Consider the following 17364-nt stretch of genomic DNA (forward strand, 5'->3'; position numbering starts at 1 on the left):
TCTCCAGTGACAGAGTGGATAATCAACACTGACTAAGGGCAGCATGTTTCACCAGGTATACAAAGTCATTGCAGCCTTCTGAGACAAGGCTCAACTGAAAATACTTTATTAGGCATAGGGAGTATATTATCTTGTGTCTTCTCCACGAGGATATCCCCCAAAGGCTGCTGGGAACAGTGCCTTGAAAAAGGACAAGGGTGCTGAACCCATGAGTACTGTAAGCTTTTAACATTTTAGACCTTATTTTGTAGATAACTAAGCAAAGGCCCCAAGAAGGTAACCAACTTGACCAAAGTGCCACAAAGCCTTATTTCATCAGACATAGGACTATCTTAATTATTAATAACTCACATGAACATTTTTCAAAGGATCTATAGATCATTCAGCTTTTATCCTTTGGATTCCTAGTTTTATGTTAGGCTAACTGGGTTTGATTTAGCTTAACAACCTCATCTCCTTCTGCCTCAATTAAAAATATAAAAATATGGCATCCAGGATATGATGGTTAAAAAGAAAGCAAAATAACATAATAACCTCCATCTTGAAAATATAGTATTTAAGGTGTTGCCAGGCCACTTAATATTCACATACAGAGTAAGTTTCATTTTATCTTTTTGTTTTTCTTTGAGGTTTTTTATTTGTTTTCGGTTTTTTGAGACAGGGTCTCACTATGTACTCCAGGCTTCCCCTGGACTTACTATGTAGCCCAGGTTGGCCTCAAACTCATGATTCTCCTGTCTCAGCCTTCCAAGTGCTTAGATTAAAGGTGTATACTACAATATCCAGCTCACTGTATCTTTTTTTTTCCGGTCCAAGGGATCAAACTTAGGACCTTGCGCTTGCCTGGCAGGTGTGGCACCACTGAGCTACATTCCTGGCCCTAGATCATTGTATTTTAAAGTAGATTATTTATATAGAATCTGAATAAAAGCATATGAAGGAACCAGACATATTTCTACTTCTCACTTAAGTAATTTTTTGAAACTGGTCTGGCTGTGTTATCCAGGCTGGCCTTGAACTCCTGGGCTCAGATGATCCTCCTGCTTCAGCCTCCTGAGTAGCTGGGACTACAGGCACATGACACTGTGCCTGGTTTCACTTAGTTTCTTAATGAACCTAAGAGATCATTAAAGCCCACTTTTTATCTGTTCCATAGTAGGTCTAGGATTCAAACTCACAAGAAATCAACAGCAGAGTGAAGACACTGATGCTTATACCACACAGCTTCACCATCTGTATTATCATTGTCTGGGATTTTTCATTAAAAGTTGCCAAACTGCAGAAGTTCACAATAAAAGAATTCATTGGTACTTCTAGAACGAGCCAAATTTGATTTTTACCAGTCCAAAGGAAGACCCAACACACTGAGACCATGTTTCTGTGTTTAAGGAGCATCTCCCAAAATAAGTGGTGCCCCAGACTACACTTACAAGGCTCTTTCAAAATATCAAGTGAGGCCAAATACAGGAAACCACTCCCTCCAAAGTATATGCACATCCATCTATTCCAAGAAATTCAGGGTTGTTGAGTGTTTATAGAAAAGACTCATCAAAAAGAAATCTCACAGCTGTGACAACAATTGACACCACATAGCATCAGATCACAGTGAGTATTCATGCAATCCTGTAGCTCCGATAAAGTTCAGCACTTTCTATTGAGATACATCTGGTATCCCAAATGTTAAAGTTCCAAATTCACTTTCTTGTTTGCTCCAATGTTGATGAGATATCGGTGTCTCCTGTAAGAGCCAAATGAATTCTAAGACTAAGCACCAACAATGAGCCCAACTTTTAGAAAATGACTCAGTATAACAGTGGGTCTGGGATCTTGCCATAAGGACACTAATCAACATTTAAAATATTATTTTCATGCCCAGAACTTAGCATCAAATATATTACAGGTGTGATAATGGCATATACTTGTCTATATTGTAATTTTAGTCATGATGGAGTAAAATTACACTAAGGCTGGTAAATTTGTCAGAAATGTACTACTTTACATTTAAGCAGCCCTCTGTGTGCTCCAAGACTGCAATGAGTACAGAGGAATACAACTCTACTAGAAATGCAACTTAAAATAATATGCATACCATGATGACATTACTATTTTAGGAGAGCAGGAAGAGCGGCAGTGATCTAGACGATGGCCTTCAGATTCAATTTTCCTGAAGCAAGCAGACATTTATAATCATTTGGTTAACTTCACAGCTTTACTTAGAGTTGGGGAAGCTTTTTTTTAAAAACAGCCATTGGCGAAACTATAAGTATTTATATACCGTATTCTGACCTCCTTTAAGATGACATTTCTAAGAACACTTAAGTCTTTCTGTATGTGCTCATAACAAGTTCAGTGTTTTTGCTACTGTTTTGCTTCATGTTATTTGTTCTAAAATTATCATAAAGTTTCAAAAATAATAAAAGTTAAACAACTTATTTGAATGCGATTTTTAAAATTTTCTAATGTTCTACTCCTAGAAACATCATGTTCTAACACTGAGTTTGTAGGAAATAGATTCCCCCAAACAGAGCCACCAGAGTTGTGGATTTCGGTTGGCTCAACAACTCAGAACTCTTCGTAGGCTGTAAATATTTCTGCTTCTTCATGCTCAATACACTAATAAGCCTATGTATACTATGTTACAGGTGAAGATCTTTTGGCAAGAAGTTAAAGCCAAGAATGAACATGGTGGAAAGAAACATAATTTATTTTCATTAAACTGGAAATTGACTTCTGAACTGCAACCTTCTTCACACGATGTGAAGTCCATGCTGAGGAAAAGTGAAATGGCACAGGGTTAATAGCAACCAACCAATTTACTGATCTGAACAAAGCAATGAAGCACAGGGAACTGCCATTTTACAAATGCCAGCAGTTGGAAAAAAATCCCTAAGCTTGCAGTAACTCTTAGAAAAGAAAAAAGATTAGCATAATTTTGTTTGCAAAGGTCCAGACAGTAAATATTTTAGGGTTGGAGACCATATGGCCTCTGTTGTAACTGTTTTGTTAAGTTGCGTGCTCTCCCAAAGGGCACAGATGATACGTGAATGAAAATAGCTGTATTCCAGTGAAACTTTATGGACACTGAAATTGGAATTTCATATAATTTTCACATATCAAATATCCTTTTGATTTTTTTCATCCATTAAAAAATGTAAAAACTGGGCCAAGGATTTAGCTCAGTGGCACCACGCCTGCCTTTGCAAGCGCAAGGTCCTGAGTTCGATCCGTGGTACCAAAAGCAAAACAACACTAAAATATGTAAAAGCTATTCTTAGTTCAAGGGCACTATAAAAACAGATGGTAGGTGGGATTTGGCCCAAGGGCCAGAGTTTGCTGACTCAACCTACAGTACTGGGAACAAGAGGCACAGAGATCTGAAAATGAGCAAACTACATAGTTTAGGCATATACTTTATGGCTGAGAAATAAAAGCTATTGGGCATTGGGGCCAGGGATTTAGCTCAGTGGTTTCGCTACCTGCTGCACAAGAGCAAGGACCCAAGTTTGATCCCCAGTACCAAAAAAAAAGCTATTGGGCATTGCAAATATAAATAAGTTCTGTAAGATTCATTAAAAGTAATTCAACATCGTTACTATACTGTGTACCATAATGCACTCTTCTTTACTATTCTTTTTACATATAGAAAAGATGCTGGTTTTTTGTAAAGGTTATTGGTCATATATTCACAGATTATTTCATTTCTGGTTTTCACAAAATGAATTTAGAATAAGAGTTGTGATGTCTTAACAAAAACCTAATCATATTTTTAAATCAAAAGTAGTTTTGTGTTTAAGGTAGGTTTATTTATTTTGCAAGGTTTGTACTGACACTGTATTTGTATATTTATTAGCCATACATTTTTTAGTATGCTTGCTGTGGATTAAAAAAACATTAGTGGTTCTATCTCATTATTTGAAGACAAACTAAAATGTATACTCAACATCTAAAATGGGTTAGACTTTCATGTAAAATAGCTTCATCTTCATTTCTCATTAACTGAACAGCTATGGATCCAAGTCATATTTGCAATTTGATGTAAATTATTTTTTTAAAACCTTGCTGTACAAAACCCAGTTAAGTGTAATAAATGGATTCTTAATCTTGGTATGAAGCAAGTTATGACTTTAAAAATGAATTTTTTTCCTCTAAACCCCAAACTTTATCTTTCCATTGGTATTAAATTTTAAGACATTTTTCTTAAAATTATAAAACACACTAAAAAATCCTTTGCTTTGAGACTTTTTTTTACCAGTTACAAAAATGAATACCTGTATTTTGTTTTGTTATATTCTGAAAATAGAAGTGTCAAATGTACACAACAGGGCCGGGGATTTAGCTCAGTGGTTTCACCGCCTGCTGTGCAAGCGCAAGGACCCGAGTTCGATCCCTGGTACCAAAAAAAAATGTACACAACAAAGCTTTCATGTCACTGAAAGTTCTTATTTAACTACCGTTTTCTTGCCAAGAGAATTTGGGCTCTACTCTAGTTTAATATTGTTTGTATAGTGCTACAGGTTTCCTTTTAACCAAATAATCTGCAATAAATTCGCAGTGCTATCCCATTTTTTAAAATATCCTGGAAACAGTCTTTGAAGTCTCTATAAACTAACAGGCAAATGGCTTGGTTTGGCTTATCATAGGTTAAACTTTGAGTTAATGGCCTGACTGGCTAAAGCCAAAGTATGCAGGGTAATAAAACACAAAGCAAGACAAGTCTCTCCAGATTTATCATTTGGCTTTGATGCTTGCTAACCTCCCTCCCTTACCCCACCCCCACCATGGACTTGAACATAGTTGTGAATTTGGTTACAATACAAATCTAAAACTTCCCTCAGACTGAATGTAAGACTTGGGTGTTTAGCAAGTGAGTGAACCCAGCCTGCTGCCTACATTGCACCCCAACTTGGTTGTTTATCACATTTTGAGGATAAAGTACATACTGAATTGTAATTTGAGTCTTTGGGATTTTAGGGAGGACACATTGCTTAAACATGTAAAGCAGTGTACAATCTACTACCATCACGTGTCACTTATGACAGGGATGCATTCGGAGAAATGCATGTGAACATCAACATGAACTTATACAAACTAAGATGGCTGTGACATCATTGGGCAATAGGAAGTATTTAGCTCTATTATAACATTAGGAGACCACTGTCATATCCCATGACATTCCCATGAAGTTGGTCACTGACCAAAATGTCATTGAGGCATGTGACTCATTATAACTGACCAGCACAACCTGGTGTTTGCCAGAAACATGAAATTTTTTTTTTGGTACCGAGGTCAAACTCGGGTCCTTGCGCTTGGGCAGCAGGCAGCGAAACCACTGAGCTAAATCACCGGCCCCATGAAATTTTTATTTAAGCTTATCACATCTGAATTAGTTATATCAGAATACTAAATGAAATTATTCCATTCTTCAGAATGCATCTAAAATAACCACTAAAATAACCACTAAAATAACCCACTACCATTTTATACTTTTTAGGCAATAAGAAATCTGGGTAGCAAATTCTTATGAGTAAAGTTAATATAGAAAAGAACCTAAATAGGCAACCTGGGTTTATAACAATATTTCAAGAAGCTTCAGTAAAAGTGAAAAGAAGTGATCACAAATTCTGTCACTGTTAAGTGGCACTAGCTTTTTAAAAAAATTTATCTGGCAATAAAGGGTGAGAGTAAGAATTCAGTATGACATGTGATGTTTGAATAGAAGTTAGCTTCCTCTCAACCACCTACCTGTAACTGTCATTATTTTGCAAGATAATAAGATTACTAGAGGGCCAAGGATTTAGCTCAGTGGTTTTGCTGCCTGCTGCGCAAGCTCAAGGACCCGAGTTCCATCCCCGGTACCAAAAACAAAAAGATTACTAGAGGGCATTAAAGAATTAGGGAGCTGGAGGAAGTGACCATACTGTCTGGGCTGAAAGTACTCTCTTGAGGTAAAGCCTCTTTATATGTTATCCTTAACCAATACAAATTTACAAATTCTCCAGCTGAGGATAAAGATGAAATCTGAACAATAGTGGAGTAACAAAATGCCACCCCATCGCAATGGCTCTGCAGACAGTGGAGGCTCATGAATGAGTGGGCCATGTATGATAAGTACCAGTTCTCCTTTCTTAACTGTATCTTCCACATCTCTGCAGACTTCTCCTCTGCCCAGACACCCTAGGTCTTCCTTAATTATGAAAAGCAATGAGGGCTTGCCAGTAAAACGGAAGTTAACTCTAAAACAAAGCTCCACCACAATTATGCTCCTATGCCAATGAAGAGTGGGATTTTCCTGGCTGGTGTCTTTGACTTAGACATGACAGAGTAAGAAGCAGCCTACAGGGAAGTGCTTGCAAGGTGGCAGTCCCTGCCCCTCTCTCTCACATCAGTACTGGGGCCACAAAAGGTGAACACATGGACCCCCTAAAAGCTATCAGAGAAAAAGGGAAGCTACTTCTTAGACAAAATTCAGACAGGCCAACATTTCCATGATCCATTAATAATTTATGTTCTCATCTCTATGTATCAACTTTCTAAAAGCAATCTTGACTGACAGCTAAGGATTTTGACACAAGAATACCTGAATCTCTTTGAAACACATACTGAATCTACATGATTACTGCTACTCTGAAATGTTTGTTATGCTCAAGCCTGCAGTCAAACAGCTCTGAGATAATGGATGGCATAGGTCTCTGAACTCTGAAATAACTCATTCTGACACTGAATTAGATAATACCACATTTTTTTTAGTGTGCAAATAACTTAACTCAGCAGCTAAGATCATGGAATACTGAAGCTGTTTTATATCATTACCCCACCTTACTTCTAAGTACCTAGTTTAGTGCTAAGCATATAGTAAGTACGCCATTTGTCTGGTTGAAAAAAATGAGGCTGTAGCCTGCTGCGCAAGCGCAAGGAACCGAGTTCAATTCCCTGTAGCAAAAAAAAAAAGAAAGAAAAAATGAGGCTGTAGATTAGTGAAGCCTCAGGGTCTGTCTTTAGTTACTAATGACAACAACATTTAATTCCAAAAACAAAACTAATAGGTTATATAAGTAAATGTACAACTATATTTCATCCTCAAATTCATACAGGACGTTCAAATATTTTATGTATACTTAACTATACATATAAAACAAGAATGTTGAAAGCATAATACAAGCATAAAACAGTTGATAAATTTCTATTTTAAAACTGATTTTTCACGAACTACAATTTTTGCTGCCAAAGTGACATATGTATTTGTCTTATGTTTTGAAATAAATGATTTGTGACATGCATTGGTCACTTGTGCTCTGATGGTGACAGACCCTTTGGTTATTCAAACAAATATTTCATTTTCTTGAACTTTGTTTTATATGTAAATGGTAGGTTACAAGCAAACATTTTCTGAAACATTCCTTTTTCACCATTAAATATCAAGCCTTAAAACTGTGACCTCAGAAATACTTTTGAAATCGCATATAAGAATATGCTAACAAATTGACATATATGGTTAAGCTTATATCTGCCCCCTCTCTCCTGCAATGGAAAAGGAATTTCCAGTTAACTTATCTCATGAGAAAAGAGCGCTAAGCTCCAGATCAATATAACTGGATTTCCATGACTGAAGCAATAAAAGATCTTTTTTTTCTTTCTCTTTTTTTTTTTTTTTTTGTGGTACCAGGGATCAAACTAGGGACCTTGTGCTTGCAAGGCAGGCGGCAGAACCACTGAGCTAAATCCCCAGCCCAAGAAGAGATCTATTTAACTGGACTGCTGTCCATTTCAAAAAAAATAAAATTCTCACAATAGAAAAGAGAAAAAGCAGCCATTTAATTGAACAGAAAATTTTTATACAAATACTTCACACGGCATGCCCAGAATATGGCCATTGCTATTATATAAAATACTGCTTTATAATTATATTCATATGAATATACAATTTACCTGTACCAAGAGGAAAAAAAGTCTTTTGCTATATCCCATTTATTGCTAAAACAGAATGGTAGGGCCAGGGCTTTACCTGAGTGGTTCCGGTGCCTGCCTCGCAAGTGCAAGGTCCTGAGTTCGATCCCCAGTACCAAAAAAAAAAGGTTCTATCAAAACAGAATGGTAGACCCCGCTACAGACAGGCAGCCACCTGGTTCCACACTACAAAGATGCAGAGGACATCAGACCACCAGACCAAGGTACTCAGTCCCGCTGCTCCCGGCCGAGAGGTAGGGGCTTCTGAGCCACCATCCCACTGCTGCAAGACATGATTAATAAATCTAGAGAGGAGCTGAGGAACATGATGGAATCCCAACATAAGAAACAAATGGAATCCATAAAACAGATGCAAATAGATTTCCAGGACATGAAAAACTCCATCGAAAGTCTACACAGCAGAATGAGCCAATGTGAGGACAGAATTTCAGACAGAGAAGATAAGATTGCAATTAGTGACCAGGAAAAGATACATTGCTTCAAAATTATAAGGGAACATGAGAAATCAATCCAGCAGCTGCTAGATGATGCAAAGAAGAATAACAAAAGACTGACTGGAGTCAATGAAGAAACAGGAGAGTGCAGATGACATTAAAAAAATCTCTTCACAGAAATAATGGCAGAAAACTTCCCAAGCAGGGGAAAAGAGCTTGACATACAGGTAAGTGAGGCATATAGGACTCCAAATAGCCTTGATCAAAAAAACATCTACACATAGGCATATAATTGTTAAGATTCCAGAAACACAACAGAAGAACAAAGTTCTCCAAGCAGTCAGAGAAAAGAAACAAATCACATACAAAGGAAAGCCCATCAGAATCGCAGGAGACTTCTGAACATAAACCATCAAGGCAACAAGAGCTTGGAGTGACATATTCCAAGCCCTAAAAGTAAACAGCCTCCAACCCAGATTGATGCACCCTGCAAAACTATCTTTCAAAATGGATGGAGAAATAAGATACTTTCATGACAAAGAGCACCTTAGGAACTTCATGAATAACAAACCAGCACTCCAAAATATTTTACACAATATCCTAGGAACAGACATTGAGGATCACAACCCCAGGAAGCAAAGCAGAATGAACCCATCTGGCATGACAAGAAATTAAATGTAAAGGGGGAGAATCCAACAAAAAGAAAAAGTCATGGCAATGACAAGTCAATATGTTTCAGTTATAACCATCAATATTAATGGTCTCAATTCACCAATCAAAAGAAACAGACTGGCAGAATGGGTCAAGAAGCAAAATCCAACAATATGCTGCATACAAGAAACACACTTAATTCAAAAGGAAACTCATAGACTGAAAGTTAAAGGGTGGAAAACAATACTCCCTGCGACAGGAACCTGAAAAAAAGCAGGAGTAGCTATCCTCTTTGCGGATCAAGTAGATTTCAAACCAACACTGATGAAGAGAGACAAAGAAGGACACTACATCCTTGTAAAGGGAAGATTCCAAGAGGAAGAGATGACAATCATAAATATCTATGCACCAAACACGAGTGCGCCCAACTATATAAAACAAACACTAACGGACATGAAAAGTCATATATGCACTAATACAATTGTAGTGGGGGACCTCAACACCCCACTGTCACAAATACATAGATCAACTAGACTAAAAATAAGTAATGAAATACTAGAACTCAATCGAACTCTTGAACAAATGAACTTAACAGATGTTTACAGAGTCTTCCACCCCACAAAATCAGAATACACATTCTTCTCAGCTGCACATGGGTCATTCTCAAAAATAGACCACATACTCACACATAGAACATGTTTAAGTAAGTGCAAAGGAATTGAAGTTATCCCCTGTATATTATCAGACCACAGTGCGACGAAATTGGAGATCCATAGCAAAAGAAACTCAAAAAATTTCATAAACACGTGGAAATGGAACAACACACTTCTGAATAACCAATGGGTCACAGAGGAAATTAAAGAAGAAATCAGACAGTTCCTTCAATTAAATGACAATGACAATACAACATATCGGAATCTATGGGACACAATGAAAGCAGCCTTACGAGGGAAATCCATAGCAGTGAATACACATATTAGGAAAACAGAATGAGCCCAATTAAACAACCTGATGCTAAACCTCAACCTTCTAGAAAAAGAAGAGCAGGACAACCCCAAAGCTCATACAAGGGAGGAAATTATAAAGATCAGAGGAGAAATCAATGCAATGGAGACTAAGAGAACGATACAAAAAAATCAAGGAAGCCAAGAGTTGGTTCTTTGAAAGAATCAACAAAATTGACAAACCTTTAGTCAACCTTGTCAGAAAAAGGAAAGAAAAGGCCCAAATCCATGCAATTAGGAATGAAAAGGGTGAAATTACAACAGACCCAGCAGAAATCCAGAGGATCATCAATACCTACCTTCTAGAACCTATACGCCAATAAGATGGACAACACAGAAGAAATGGACAGATTCCTAGATATATATGAATTACCAAAGTTGAACGAAGAAGACCTAAAAATTCTGAACAACCCAATATCAACCAATGAAATTGAAAATGTGATTAAAAACTTATCAACTAAGAAAAGCCCAGGTCCTGATGGCTTCACTGCTGAATTCTACAAGACATTTAGAGAGGAACTGCTGCCACTTCTGTTTAAACTCTTCAGTGAAACTGAAAGGGAAGCAATACTCCCAAATTCATTCCTGGAACCAAGCATCACCTTGATCCCCAAAGCAGAGAAAGACCCAACCGAAAAAGAGAACTATAGGCCAATCTCACTAATGAACATAGATGCAAAAATCCTTAATAAGATAATGGCAAACAGAATGCAGAAGATCATCAAGAAGATCATACACCCTGATCAAGTGGGATTCATCCCAGGGATGCAGGGATGGTTCAATATACGAAAATCAATCACTGTAATACACTATATCAATAGAGCCAAGGACAAAAACCATATGATTATCTCCATAGATGCAGAAAAAGCATTTGACAAAATCCAACATTCATTTATGATAAAAACCCTACAAAAAATTGGAATAGATGGTCTCTGCCTCAAACTGATAGAAGCCATCTATGAAAAACCAATAGCCAATATCATACTAAATGGTCAAAAACTGAAATCCTTCACACTAAAATCAGGAACAAGACAAGGATGTCCACTATCACCACTCTTGTTCAATATAGTTCTGGAAACATTAGCCATGGCAATTAGACAAGAGAAAGAAATAAAAGGAATAAAGATAGGAAATGAAGAAGTCAAATTGTCATTATTTGCAGATGATATGATACTCTATATAGAAGACACCAAGAACTCCACCAAAAGTCTTCTAGACTTAATAACCAAATTCATTCAAGTAGCTGGTTACAAGGTCAACACACAAAAATCAATAGCTTTCCTCTACGCCAATGACAGACTCACTGAGAGAGAAATAGGGCAAATAATTCCTTTCACAATAGCATCCAAAAAAATGAAATACCTAGGAATCATCCTAACGAAAGAAATCAAAGACCTCTTCTCTGAAAACTATGGCACTCTGAAAAGAGAGATTGAAGATGATATCAGAAAATGGACAGACATCCCCTGCTCCTGGGTAGGAAGGATTAATATAGTGAAAATGGCCATACTTCCAAAATTGCTATATAGATTTAATGCAATTCTAATTGAGATCCCAGCAGCATACTTCACAGACCTCGAGAAAACAATCCAAAAATTCATTTGGAGCAAGAAGAGACTCAGAATAGCAAAAGCAATTCTAGGTAACAGAGACATGGCAGGGGGTATCACAATCCCCATCCTGCAACTATACTACAAAGCTACTGTGATAAAAACAGCATGGTACTAGCAAAGAAAGAGACTTGAGGACCAGTGGAACAGATTAGAAGATGCAGAAACAACGCCAGACACACTCAGCCATCTCATCTTCGACAAAGGAGCCAAACACCCTCACTGGAGGAAAGATAGCCTCTTTAATAAATGGTGCTGGAAAAATTGGGCTTCAACTTGCCAAAGATTAAAACTAGACCTCTATCTCTCACCATGCACTAAACTAAAATCAAAATGGATTGAAGATCTAAATATTAAAATAGAAACTCGGAACCAGTTGGAACAGAGGTTAGGTAGAACCCTTGAAGACATCGGTGTAGGAAAACATTTTATGAACAAAACCTCAGTTGCCTGTGAACGAGCACAAACAATCAACAAATGGGATCTCTTCTTATTAAAAAGCTTCTGCACTGCAAGAGAAACCACCAGCAGTGTGAAGAGACAACCCACAATGTGGGAAAACATCTTCACCTGCTGTTCCTCAGACAAAGGTCTACTATCTTGAATCTATAAAGAACTTAAAAAGATCAGACCTCTCAAATTTAAAGACCCAATCCAAAAATGGGCATCTGAAATGAACAGGCATTTCCCAGACACAGAAGTAGAAATAGCAAATAAATACATGAAAAAATGTTCAACATCACTGGTCATTCGAAAGATACAAATGAAAACAATCCTGAGATTCCACCTCACTCCAGAAAGAATGGCTGCTATCATGAAATCAACCAAAAACAAATGCTGGTGGGGCTGTGGGGAAAGAGGAACCATGCTCCACTGCTGGTGCGAGTGTACACTGGTGCAACCACTGTGGAAATCAGTATGGAGATACCTCAAAGAACTAGGACTGGAAATCCCATTTGACCCCGCTATTCCACTGCTGGGGATCTTCCCCAAAGAATTAAAAGAATCATACCACAGTGATATATGTGCACCCATGTTCATAGCAGCACAGTGTGTAATAGCTTAAACTTGGAAACAGCCCAAATGCCCATCAACTGGAGACTGGATAAAGAAAATGTGGGTTTTTTTATAAAATGGAGTACTACTCAGCCATAAAAAATGAGAAATTACAGACATTTATAGCTAAGTGGATGCACATTGAGGCAATACTCTTAAGCGAAATAAATAGGACACACATGAATAAATACCGAATAGTTTCTCTAGTGTGAGAAACTGAAAGTGTAAATAAGGACTAAATGTATAATAGACAATGTGAAATAGGAAGAAAAGGGGCAAAGCTGAAGGAAGTGGGAGGGCTAGGGGAAAGGATAGAAGGGAATGGGATTAATATGAGAAAACGGAAAAATAGGAACAAAACCTTTGTAAAGGGAGGAATGGAGGGGTTGAAGGGAGGGCTGGGCAAGGGTGAAAAATAAGAACCAAGAGAGACTATAAAGGTGCAAATTTACAATGATGAATGTCATTATATTGTATACCTAAAACGTACCAATGATTAGAATGAATAATCGATAATGTAAAATAGGAAGAAAAGGTCCAAAGGGGTAGGGGTAGTGGGAGGGGCAGGGGAAAGGAAAAAAGAGAAAGGAAAAATGCTGAGAAATGGGAAAAATGGAAATAAAGTCTTTGTAAATAGGGAAGGGTGGAGGACGTGAAGGGGGTTAGGAATGGGGAAAAAATAAGAAGCAAGATGCATTATGTAAAGGTACAATTCCCAATGAGATGTAATTGTGTTGTATACCTACAATGTACCAATAAAAGAATTTAATAAAAAATAAAAATAAATTAAAAATTAAAAATTAAAAAACAGAATGGTAGTCTCAGACTTATTTTTTTCCTCCCAGGAAAAATTCTTTCCCCCATCACCCTCCAGGGCATGTAACAAAATGCACACAATTTCAAAGATACTAAAATCATATCCAAATTTTGTTTGAAAGTAGCCACAACAAACATTTGTTTTTTTTAAAAAAAAAGACCAAGTCAAGGTTATTTCTTGAGGTATATCATTCAATATGAGCAAGTGAACATGTGTCTAAATTCAAGCAATTTTTTTCTCCAAAACCTTCATAAAATTTATATTCACTCAAATTTAGAATGTTTCTCATTTCTATGGTATTGCAATAAAAATAGTGTTTATTTAAAGAATATTTAGCTATAGGAATAGCTCAATGCAAAAAGCTTTCTCAATCTTAATTTCTCCATGCTCTATGCCCTTTTGGATCTGATAACTGAGCTCAGTGGTAGAGTGGGTACCCAGCATGCATGCAGGAGACCCTGGCCTCAATCTCCAGTACCATTCACACATAAAATCCAAAACTTTTTTTTTATTATAACTTAAGCTGGGCATGGTGGTAAATACCTGTAATCCCAGTTACTCAGAAGGCTGTGTAGCAGGAAGATTTCAAGTTCAAGGCCAATCTGGAGAACTTAGTGAGACTGTCTCAAAATTTAAAAATTAAAAGAACTGCAGATTTAGCTCAGCACTCCCTAGGTTTAATTCTCATATAACAAAAAAGAAAAACTGTAACTTAACAGTTCGTTAAGAAGGAAACTTCCAAAACATTTGGGAAGGAAAAAAAAGGCTTTCAATTCTCCTTTCTTAAAGAAATGACACTTTCAAAACTGGGGTAGAGCCCCATGCCACAAAAAGGATGACTCTTCCTCTTCCAAATCGTTCTTAGGATGTTTTCCTTGTATAAAAAGTCCTAAGTTAACAACATGTCTTTATACGTATCTGTACATACACACAAATATACAAAAAAGACCACTGTTCTTCGTTTTTGTACTACTGTAGTGACGTTTTTAAATATTTGGTGAAATCCAGGGATGACTGAGTAGCAACTTCATTGCAATGTTTTTTGATTAGTTGATTTAAATCTTCATTTAGAAAGGACTCCCCTTGTAAAAATTTATCCTAGAAAAAGATTTTTAAAATATGAGTTCAAGTTACTTATACTATCTGTAAGTAAAAGCCAAGCTATGAGCAAAGCTATAAAAAGCACTAACTAACACCAGCAAGTGAAATACAATAATGAAATGCTTGGTCAGGTGTTAGATACTGACTGAAACAGTCTCACTAACCATCTCTATTGAATTCCAACCCCAAACATATATCCTAATTATCAATTCTTTTTCTTTTTTTTTTTTTTGGTACCAGGGATCGAACTCAGGACCTTGCAAGGCAGGCGTGGCGCCACTGAGCTAAATCCCCAGCCCCTAATTATCAATTCTTAAACATGAAAAATAGCTATCTATAAAACAAGTAAGTAAGCTAATATTAAAGTCATTAAGAGAAACATTATTTAGTTTTATTTTTCTTTTAAAAAAAGAAAAATATACATACCTTCTTTTTGGAGTTTGAAAATTCAACAGGAGGATTGAATATCATTGCTGCCATGCTGTAAGTCTCAAAAAGTTCAACTGCGGATCTATAATCACAAATATAAGAAATGTACAGATACCACAGAGAGAGAAAGGGGGGGGGGATAGATTGTACTCAAAGAATGAAAGCAACAAATGAACCCACTTAAATCTTAAATTCCCATGTAATGTCAATATTATCCTATTAAATCCATCTTAGAGAAATTTGGTAGACAGGTAAACATGCAGGCCTGGAGCCTGGACAGAAAGCTAAGCAGAAGGCTTCTAGCATTTTTTTTTTTTGGTACAGGGGATCGAACTCTGGACCTTGCACTTGTGAGGCAGGCGCTGGAACCACTGAGCTAAATTCCCGGCCCAGCTTCTAGCTTAGTGTGATCAAATCCCAACTCAACCACAGTACAGTATGTAAATGGTAACCAACTTTGTGCAGACAGAGAACTGAAGCATGGAGTTATCTTCCATGGACTTCAAACACTGCTCAACCCTTTAGCTGCTGGTTTGGGGGGAACACGAGAGGGAATTTAGGACAAAAAATATGTGTATATCCATGGCATGTAAGTGAATCCTTATTGACTTGGCGTTAGCTGATATTCTCCAAAGGAGACAGGCAAGGGACTGCCAACAACTGTGATTAGACTCACACCCCACTCTCTAGTTTTAAGGAAAAGAACGCTATGTATCTCTCTTCCCAAGCCTTTGGAATAAACCATTCCTCATATTCCTCTTGAAAAGGAAAACAGGCACAAAATAAGTAAATGTTTAGGACCACTAATGAAAGTATGCCAGAAGATAATCACTAGAAAGAAAAATGACAAGGAATTTTCTCTTTTTTTCCTTTTAAGAAACGGGGGGGGGGGGCTAGTAATGAGGGAAGGAAAAGATAAATGGCCATTTTATTACATTAAATACACACAAATAAAGTTATCTCTATCCTATCCAGAAGGAAAGGTTTTTGGAAAACTTCACAGTTCAATCTCACTCAGAGGGAGAAGCAATTAACTATATTGCCATGTAAAAACACAGGCCAGTCACCAAATTTAGTATTTCAAGAGAAGCTGGAAATATGAATTTTAAGTGATTCTTCCAATATTTAAAAGATAGCAACTAATTCAGTTTTTACTCAGACTCCAAAAAGGGCAGAAAAATCAGTGTGGCCCATAGGTCAATGCTGATCCCTGAATTAAAGAAAACAGCAGACTGCTCACAAGAGAGAAAAATCCACAGCAAACAGCAAAATATTAATTCTGAGTTTGGGAACTTCTCAAGATACAATGGTTTGAATGTGTCCTCTCCAAAATTCAGGAACTAAAACTTAACGGCCAATGTGACAGTACCAAAGAGATGAGGGGGGTGGGTGTAGTTTTGTTTTGCAGTAGTGGGGATTGAACCCAAGGCCTTTGCACTAGATATATTCCCTGCCTTTTTTTTTTATGTATTATTTTGAAACAAGGTCTCATTAACTTACCCAGGCTGGGCTTGAATTTAAATTCTCCTACCTCAGCTTCCCAGAGTGCCAGGTTAACAGGTGTGCACTACATTGTCTAGCTTCCACCCACCCACCCATCCCATGTTGTATATTCATGTATGGTACTGGGGATTGAATTCAGGGCCTTCACATCCCCATCACATCACCTACATCCCCAACCTGTTTTTAATTTTGAGACAAGGTCTCACTAAGTCCCTAAATTGCCAACGCTGGGCTCAAACTTGTGATCCCCCTGCCTCAGCCTCCCACAGTGCTGCACCACAAACATATATACATACATACATACATACATGAACACACACACACACACACCCCTAAAGAAAGAAATGCTACATAATACCTTCGGCTCAACTCTGGTTTGAGTGCTTCAGAACCTTCAGAAGGTGCTCCAGCAATCAGATGAGCTGCAAATCTTTGCACTATGGGATGATAATGTCTCTGAAGAGGAAACAAGACAACCATGTTTTGCACAGGTCAATACTTGAATATTATCTTTGTTTAAAGAATTAAAATATTTATTATTGATGATCAAATTACCAGTTACATAGTCTTGCTTTTACAGTATGAAAAAGGAAACTCAAAAAGCAATCTTTCTGAGTGAGAAGTTAGTTTACAACAGGTTATCCAACATTCCTATTTTGCATAAGGCTCATTCCATTGCTATCCATACTGCAGGATCATGGACACTGTAGAACATGGGCAAAACCACCTACTGAAGTCTCCTTGGAAAGGGTCCAATACAGATGTACGTGATAGCAAATTTTCTTATGCTCTAA

General features: G+C 37.3%; 2 protein-coding genes across 6 annotated transcripts in view; one reads left to right on the forward strand and one right to left on the reverse strand.

The window, feature by feature from the left end:
- The window catches only part of Plce1 (phospholipase C epsilon 1), a 376383-nt gene extending 372788 nt beyond the window's left edge, over positions 1-3595 (forward strand). The window contains 1 exon segment of the mRNA XM_087184946.1: positions 1-3595. Within this exon segment, the coding sequence (XP_087041072.1) occupies positions 1-36 (36 nt within the window). The 3' untranslated portion in view covers positions 37-3595.
- The window catches only part of Noc3l (NOC3 like DNA replication regulator), a 48766-nt gene that overhangs the window by 3194 nt on the left and 28208 nt on the right, over positions 1-17364 (reverse strand). For 2 of the 5 annotated variants that reach the window (XM_021253075.2, XM_004838537.4), the window contains 3 exons: positions 16929-17026; positions 15065-15149; positions 2678-14635 (listed from right to left, as the gene is read on the reverse strand). In XM_021253075.2, the coding sequence (XP_021108734.1) occupies positions 14507-14635; positions 15065-15149; positions 16929-17026 (312 nt within the window). In that variant the 3' untranslated portion in view covers positions 2678-14506. Of the gene's footprint in view, positions 1-2677; positions 14636-15064; positions 15150-16928; positions 17027-17364 lie in introns of those variants that run through there. The other 3 variants (XR_015440370.1, XM_013069865.3, XM_021253073.2) reach the window with 3 other exon arrangements.

This window comes from Heterocephalus glaber, unplaced genomic scaffold (genome assembly GCF_053883595.1).
Source record: "Heterocephalus glaber isolate CG9 unplaced genomic scaffold, H.glaber_assembly_v1.0 deba00001497, whole genome shotgun sequence".
In the NCBI taxonomy this organism is placed as follows: Eukaryota; Metazoa; Chordata; class Mammalia; order Rodentia; family Bathyergidae; genus Heterocephalus; species Heterocephalus glaber.